This window comes from Anguilla anguilla, chromosome 17 (genome assembly GCF_013347855.1).
Source record: "Anguilla anguilla isolate fAngAng1 chromosome 17, fAngAng1.pri, whole genome shotgun sequence".
Classification (NCBI taxonomy): Eukaryota; Metazoa; Chordata; class Actinopteri; order Anguilliformes; family Anguillidae; genus Anguilla; species Anguilla anguilla.
In genome coordinates, this window is record NC_049217.1 from 7,099,450 (window position 1) to 7,108,134 (window position 8,685).

Below are 8,685 nucleotides of genomic sequence, written 5' to 3' on the forward strand. Positions count from 1 at the left end.
TTTGACACATTTACAGTGGCCTCTAGCCTACCTATCAGAACAGTGCACTCATCCAAATAATAAGTTTATCAAAATACAAGCCTGTTTTGCTTTAATGTTTACAAACAAACCTTTTATGGCTTTTAAATCAAATGTTAGCACTTGCAAACTACTATTTCTTGTATCAAGAGCTGTCCGAGCAAAAAGAGTTTTAGATATAAAAATAAAAAGAAAAGAAAAGGTTGTTTACATTTGTAGGGCCATAAACATTGACACTCAAAAAGTTACATATTGCACCTTGAAAGCCCCCCGAATATTATATATAATTTGAAGGTTAGACAATCATAATCTATCTCAGTAATGTTCCAGTGCTTTAAAGCACTGATAATCAAGATCTGGTAATCTTGAACAGTCTGAATCTGGATCAGGGTGATCCTATCCTGAATTGCTTTGAAATACCGGGACAAAATATGGCTGAGCTGCCTGATCCTGGATTACAAAATATGGGATTTCAAAATCTGATCCGATCTGATTGAGATAAAAAGTTTTGAACTCCTGGGCCCTGGTGTGTGTCCAAATAGTTCCCCATCTATCCCCTCATAAAATGAATTTAATGGTCAATTCTATCAATATTAATTACCCCTCTCCCCGATTCAATATTTACAGTTTTAACCCCACTCCTTTCTTCCTTCTCTTCCTCCACCCTTTTTCTCACTCATCTGTCAGCAATTTGGAGTCCCTCCATTTCTGTTCTCTGAATCCCCCCCCCCCCACTTACTGGGTATGTTCCATTTCAGTCAAGGGGATCGACTGAAATTCAGTAAACAATCTGAAAAGACCCTCACATTTATAAATTCACGAGCCGAAATTCAGCTCATTTCCCAGACTGGCCGAATAGAAAAGGAACCCCCCCCCACCCCCCTCCCCCCGACTCCTCTCCCCGCCCCACCACGCTAGTTACACGTAGTTCTTGGCGGCAGGGGCGGGGGCGGAGGCGCCGTTGCTGTAGTACTTGGCGTTCCCGGCCGAGCCCCCCCCGGACCGGATCCGGCTGAAGCAGCACAGGAGCCCCCCCGCGAGGAGGAGCACCACGCTCCCGGCCCAGCCCACGAAGATGCAGGCCCCCAGCTCCATCTTCTGCGGGTTCAGCGGGTTCTGGAACTCGCGGATGACGTTGTGCGCCGACCAGGAGACGGGGATGATGAGGAGGAACCCGGCCAGGATCAGGCCCACGCCCGCCACCAGCGCGATCTTGGGCTTGGCCTCCTCGTTCTGCACGCAGGTGGTGAAGTCGGCGCCGGCGAAGAGGATGAGGACGGACAGGGCGGCCAGCAGGCAGCTGATGATGGTCATGGCGCGGGCGGCCTGCAGGTCGGCCGACAGGATGAGGAGCGAGTCGTAGGTCTTGCACTGCTGCTGCCCCGTGCTCTGCACCACGCACGACATCCACAGGCCGTCCTGCGTCACCTGCACGGGGAAGGGGGAGGGGGGAAGGGGGGGAGAGGGAGAGAGGGAGAGTGAAAGAGTGGAGGGGGAGAGAGGAAACGTTCAACACAAGACACTTTCATAAGGGAGACAAGTTGAGGGCAGAGTTCATAAACTTTTTGATTTTGTGAAATTTCTCCCTCATTTTATGGTAACGTGAGGAGAATTTGTAATTAAATTCGTACTCAGCCCAAGTGGTTAAAAAACACAGGGCCAGAGGAAGTCGGGCTGTGTGGCCCATGTGACCCTGGGTTCGAGCCCTGATCCTCACGGACCGTTTACCTGTGCAGTGACGATGTTCTGTCCGGTGAAGGACGACTCCTTCCATTTGGGCACGGCACAGCATATGATCCCAGCCACCAGGCCCAGCATGCCCAGGACCACGCACACCATCTGCACCCCCGCAGCACCCATCCTGAAACACACAGGGAGCCGTTAGCAGTTAGCACCCATCCTGAAACACACAGGGAGCCGTTAGCCGTTAGCACCCATCCTGAAACACACAGGGAGCCGTTAGCCGTTAGCACCCATCCTGAAACACACAGGGAGCCGTTAGCCGTTAGCACCCATCCTGAAACACACAGGCAGCCGTTAGCCGTTAGCACCCATCCTGAAACACACAGGGAGCCGTTAGCCGTTAGCACCCATCCTGAAACACACAGGGAGCCGTTAGCGGTTAGCACCCATCCTGAAACACACAGGGAGCCGTTAGCGGTTAGCGTTGCTCCTGGTCACGCTAACTGCACAACAAGGCAGGGGTTTCATGCATGAGTCACACCTTAGGACACCACAGATATGCCCCAGCTTGTTCTATGGCTAAGTCCACTTGTAGGCAGGGATTTCACAAGGGTGTGTGTGCATGTTTGTGTATGTCCATATGATTGTCTGTTTCTCACTCAAATACATATTCAGTTTTCAGGCATAAAAAGTGTATTCTTGCATTGCTATTATACAAGACATTCGACATTAGGTTGTAAAATGTGCTATACTAATACATTTGATTTTTAGACAAATCAATGTATTATTATAATATACTGTATATACTTTTTTCTTTTTTTTTACTTTTCATGACCTTATTTCCTTGTTTACTATTTTCATTTTGATATTTTAAATTATTATTACATTTTAGTAATTTTGCTGGATATTTACTATTCAAGCCAAACACCTTACAATGCCCCCACCAGGGAACTGAATGTACGACCTTGGAGTTATTAGCCAGCTCCCGAGCCATTATGCTGCAACATTTCTTTATGTATGCTTTTATAGTGTAGAGCACACTGAGCACCAAGAAAGAAAAGCACTTTACGAGTAACATTCTCATAACATTTTAGCGGTGGCCATTACTAAAAAGTACATCAGAACAGACGGGAGTGAGAGATGTTCACTCATTCTTCATAACGGATTAGTCCACGGATTAATTGGACCACCAAACAGAAACGGACACCTCCTTGTCTCACCTCCACAAACCGCTAAGTCTGACTCATTCGGTAAAAGGGGCTTGAGCAAGAGCAAGCAGCCCAACGCTACACCTGAAAAACAAAGTCTTGCTGAAAACCGCGGCCCTGACACACTGGCAAGTCCAAACTCGCGCCGCCCGTCTCCTCCAACTCAACGACTCTCCGTCTCCACGCCCAGAACCACACAATCCCATTAATTATATCCCCAGGCTATACTACGAAACTTCCCTCGCACTCGCATCTAATAGTCGCTCGTTTACGGGTTACGGCAGCTGTGGGAATTTAGCCTTGTGTAACGGTAGAGTCCTGGTCTGCGCGCTTACTCATTGATAATATCCACAGACAGTCGGGAGAAAATGCCGCGTTTTTACACAAAGCGCCTGAATCCCTCAGTGCAGCACACGGTCTGGACTCTGACTTGGACATTCAAACTGCTCAATGCATAGCAGTACAGGTCATTGTAGAAGTCGCATTCAAATACGCCATCTTGGGTCACAGCTCTTCACCATTGGTTGTGGGATGATTAAGACATGTATTCAATCAACATTTGTCCTTAAATTTTACTTATAAGCAAAGGCAAACATTACATTTAATCAACTAACTTCGGTGAATTAGTTTCAGTGATTGCTGAACTCCCCAAACCATTTGTGAAGAATAAAATGCTGGTTTACATTTAACTGTAAGTCAGAATTTAGCAAGCCCGTTGATTGAAACCAGGCCAAAGTATGTTCAGAATTTGAAAACCATGATATTGTGAACAGTCTCAAGACTGACTGACCTATCAAAAAGAGTTGGAACATCAAATACAGCCTGAATCAAATCCTGAAGAGAGAGAGAATACATTACATTACATTACAGGCATTTGGCAGATGCTCTTATCCAGAGCGACGTACAACAAAGTGTATAACCATAACCAGGAACAAGTATGACGAAAACCCTAGAGAGAAGTACCGGTCCAAGTGCAGGGGACAACCGCATAGTTCAACTTGGACCCTGAAGGTTAAACTGATTAACACTAACACAACGAGAACGGCAGAATAAGATTGATAGAGTAAGACATGAAAACTGGAAAAAAAATAACCCGCAATTGCAGCTGAGTTCAGAATGGCTGTTTATGTTCAGCATATCCTAGTGTCCTGAAACATATTCCATAACTTCTCAAAAAAAGAAGAGGAGAAAACAAAATACCTTTAAATATGTTCTGTAAAATTGACCCAAGAAGGGAAGCGAAGACACGACAGGTGCTTTCTTCTTTCTGTTTCCTCTCTCTCTCTTTCTGGCTGCGATAGTCCGTCGGCGGCGTGTGTTTGACAGATGTCTGGCGTGCTCGGCAGTGGCGAGGTGGTTTTGTAGGGGGTGATGAGAGCTGGGTGGAGCAGAGCGTAGGCATGAGTTAGAGTCACAAGCTGTGGTTTGGGTCTGATCCCACCCCTACCTGGAGTTAGCCGAAGCTTTACAGCGGGCTCGAGTTCCACTGATGTTCAAGCCCAATACCTCTGTATACAAAGCATACAGACAGGTGAGAAATTAAAGGAAAAACCAACATAAAGTGTCTCAGTACGGTGTTGGACCACCGCAAGCCACCGGAACAGCTTCATAGCGCGTTGGCACAGATTCCATGGCTCTACTGGAGGGATGGAACACTATTCTTCCAAAAGATATTCCCACATTTGGTGTTTTTGTAATGGTGATGGAAAGCGCTGTCTAACACATTGGTCCAGAATCTCCCATGCGTGTTCAATTGGGTTGAGATCTGGTGAATGCGAAGGCCATAGCATATGAGTCACATCATTTTCATACTCCTCAAACCATTCAGTGACCCCTCCTGCCCTGTGGATGGGGGCATTTTTATCCTGGAAGAGACCACTCTCATCAGGATAGAAATGTTTAATCATAGGATGAAGGTGACCCCTCAGAATAACTTAGTATTGATTTGCAGTGACTCTTCCCTCTGCAGGGAAAAGTGGACCAAAACCATGCCAGGAAAATGCCCCCCACAGCATAATAGAGCCACTGGACCCCCTCACTGCAGGGATCAAGCATTCAGGCCTGTACCATTCTCTTGGTGTACACCACACATGCACTTGCCCACTTGTCAAGAATATGGTGAAGGATGAGTCATCTGACCATATCACCTTTTTGCACATCTCTGTAGACCAGTGCCTATGGTTTTTGCACCACTGAACTCTCAAATGCACATTTGTCTTTGTAATGAGGAGTTTATGCTCTGCAGCCATACTATAATATCCCTCTTTATTCATATTGCACTAATAAGCAAGCATCACATTCCTTGAATGTATGCTTTCGATCATAATTTCTGACCCTATTTACTGATGTCTTTCCCATAGATCTAAATGATGTCTCCTCAGTCACTGTTCCTACTAAAACACTAGTCAGTTGAGCAGTCTTTGTGACTGAAGCTCCTGCCATCCGTGCCCCAATAATGAACCTTATTTCAAAGTCAGATCTTTTCCTCTTGCTGTCTTGATCCAAAATCTAAATCAACTGGGCCTCAGCATTTTTATGCATGCCACAGAGCCTGATAGGATGTTAATTGCTTAGTTGTATCATGCAGTACACCTGAATGGAAGCATCTGCATTCATTATGTTTCTCCACTCATTTATTCAGGTTTTTCCTTTAATTTGTCACCCGTCTGTATATTTATAGATAATAAAAATGCAGTCCCTCAGTATTATAATATCGATGTATTAGTATCAGTCCAAAACCGCCACACACTGTTCAGGACTGGGGTAGTATGCTCAAGTGTTTTGCACAATAGGAAGTTCATCACCGACCTAAAATGGAAGAGAAACGACGTAACAGGGACATTACCATGACATGAATATTCCCAGTTTCAGGTTACAGTGGATTATGATCTGATCGTTTAATCACATCTTTTTTTCCACCTCTATGTCATGAAACCCTTATGTTCCTCCGCCCCTAGAAAGTCTAGATATGACAAATGGGGAGACCATGAATGAGACATTTCAAAACCGCGGTGACAGATGGAATCCCTTTGGAAATTTGAAGGAGAGAGAGAGCAGAGTGAGAGAGAGAGAGAGACAGACAGAGAGAGAGAGTTACGTAACAGCCTGGGAAGGAGGGAGCAGTTGGGAAATACAGGGATGGGAGTTGGGAAAGAGAAGATCGAGATGAGGTGAACACTGGGCATGGAAACCAAAATATTTACACACACAGACGCGCGCGCGCACGTACGTGATGAAACCCGATATGTGCCAACTGCTCCACATGCAGGGGATTGAACTTTGTGAGATCATGTTTTAATCTATGCAGAACATAGATAACACAAAAACGCACACACGCTCTCTTTTTTTTTTTTTCTATTTGCTGTTGTTTTTGTACTTTGTAAAGGTGAACTTACACTTTGATGTTTCTGTTTTGATAATTAGCAGCCAATTATGGAGAAACCAACTTTCAATTGTTTATCAACATTCTAGTCATTTCTGGTAACTTGAATTTTGTGAAAAAAGAGAAAAGTTTGGGCTTATAATTATGCGGCCCCACAAGGCATTTGTTTGAGTCAAAAAGAGCGCTCGAGTTTAAGTGGAGCAACTTGCTAAGCGCTTAAACCAGTCACAAGCTACAGCAGGCCCACATGTATGTATGACATGTATTAGCAATGACATCTGCTTAATGGTGAACTCCTCATTTCAACATCAGAATGCAACGCTGGCTCTTAAACCTATTAATATCGGGACAGAGAAAATGTATCTTATAGGAACCCGTCAAATCGGCTACACATACTGTACTAGCATGGCCTGTAGGGCAGTGGTTCTCAACCTCGGTCCTGGAGACCACCGTGTATTTATGCCGGGTTTTTGTTTTAACCACAACTGCAATCCTGGAAATTAACAAGCTGGTCATTTTTCTTCATTCTTTTTGTGTTTAGAAGGATCATTTACCTTCTTAAGCCACATTATGTCAGAACGTTCTGCATACCATGAAGAATAGAAGCCTCATTGTGTTTATTGATGGAAATCTACATATGATGCAATTTAATTTCTTAATACCACCTTTTCGCATGTACACATATGGGCTTTACCCCGACACTTTAGTTAAAGCAATGCAATATATTGCAAATCACATCATAGGTTTCAACACTAGATGGCAGGGTTTGCTCTACGGCATCAGAGTTTTTGACAAAAACAGCAGATGTTATAGAAAATGTGTTTTTATCGAAGTACCACCTCAAATACTAAGGCTTTAAACTAAATAGAAATGTATTTTAGTCATGAAAACTGCAGTCTTCTTGAAATTTTACTCACATTTATTTCTCCAGTCCAAATTTGTTTTGTGTGCATTCTATTTTTCAAGCTGATCGATGCCTCAAATTCTAATATTAGGTCTAATTGGAAAACATGATAAAACATTATTATTATTATTATTATTGTTGTTGTTCAATTCTTGTCTCCATGCAGAAGTATTTAAATACTCCTGTGTAAGGCATATTCACAGGAATATGAATTATATGCCTGATGCACACCTGCTAGGCATTGCAGGCATTTAGCAATCGCTCTTACCCAGAGTGACTTACACAACTTTTACATAACATAGCCCTACATAGGTAGGCCCTACGGTTGTGAAGCTAACTGGCTAGGCGATAACAAATTGCATCAGTGGATCTACATCTGGCATGCAGAGGACCACTCCCCAGAGAAGAAAGGGGTTTGGTGACCTCAGAGAGAGGGAGGATGACACCTCTACAGCTGGAGGAGCGATGAGATCAGCAGGAGGGGGCCCATCTGGCCGCGAGCACCTGGAACCAGCAGGGAGGGGGCCTGCACCCCTATCACGAGACAGGTTGGGAGGGGCTGGGACCGGCTTTACATCTCCAGGCAATGGTTGTTTTCATTGTGTAACTCACTAGCTAAATTCCATCCAAAATTCTTGAGAAAACGAATGAGTCAGCATGATCAACCTGGTCATTTTATCTGGTCAAATGCAGTAACAGACTTTAATCCAGTGAGTAACAGGGATTAATGATGCAGTGAGTAACAGGGATTAATGATGCAGTGATTAACAGGGATTAATGATGCAGTGATTAACAGGGATTAATGATGCAGTGAGTAACAGGGATTAATGATGCAGTGAGTAACAGGGATTAATGATGCAGTGAGTAACAGGGATTAATGATGCAGTGATTAACAGGGATTAATGATGCAGTGAGTAACAGGGATTAATGAATGCAGTGAGTAACAGGGATTAATGATGCATTGATTAACAGGGATTAATGATGCAGTGAGTGACAGGGATTAATGAATGTCGTTGCCATGACACCGGTCAGAAGGGTCTCTCTGATCAGGCAGCTGGTGGCCAGCTGTTGGCCAGAGCAGACCACAAAGCCAGGGTGTTTCCACACAATGCAGGAGATGGCTGCAGATCATATCTGTCCTCTTAGCCCCTCTGGAAATGTGAAGCTCCAGAGCTTTCTTCTTCTCCAGAAATTAGTTGTTTTTTATTGCACAGAGGAGCTGACATCCATGAGGATCTGAATTAAAAATTAAACACCAACATGAATAAGGGAGGGAAAAGTCCACCACAATTATTTATTAGGAGCACCCTCTAAAACCCTAAAAACTGAAACTCATCACACACCATATGTTTCCAAAGATTCCAGAGTGCTGTGTACTTCATGTCCAAATAATGTATTGGGGGTGCTCTATACTTCTGCAAATTACATCTGACAACCATGTACTCCAATTGCAGCTATGTTGAGAGTCATATACCCAATTATCTATTATT

General features: G+C 44.2%; 1 protein-coding gene across 2 annotated transcripts; it reads right to left on the reverse strand.

Annotated features, from left to right (window-relative positions):
• Nucleotides 1-923: 923 nt before the first annotated feature.
• LOC118217073 (claudin-4-like) lies at nt 924-4,373 on the reverse strand. 2 transcript variants are annotated; one of them, XM_035398868.1, is made up of 3 exons: nt 4,110-4,373; nt 1,747-1,879; nt 924-1,446 (listed from the first exon to the last, which is right to left on the reverse strand). In XM_035398868.1, the coding sequence occupies exons 2-3, from the start codon at nt 1,876-1,878 to the stop codon at nt 937-939; spliced, it is 642 nt and encodes a 213-aa protein (XP_035254759.1). In that variant the 5' UTR covers nt 1,879; nt 4,110-4,373; the 3' UTR covers nt 924-936. The 2 variants fall into 2 exon arrangements, with proteins under 2 accessions (XP_035254759.1, XP_035254760.1); XM_035398869.1 differs by lacking the exon at nt 4,110-4,373 and having other exon boundaries at nt 1,747-1,930.
• Nucleotides 4,374-8,685: the final 4,312 nt, after the last annotated feature.

Coding starts and splice junctions, on each gene's coding strand:
- LOC118217073 (XM_035398868.1), bottom strand. CDS start 1,878: ATGGGTGCTGCGGGGGTGCAGATGGTGTGCGTGGTCCTGGGCATGCTG. Junction 1,447..1,746: donor AGAACATCGTCACTGCACAG/GTAAACGGTCCG, acceptor TTCCCCGTGCAG/GTGACGCAGGACGGCCTGTG.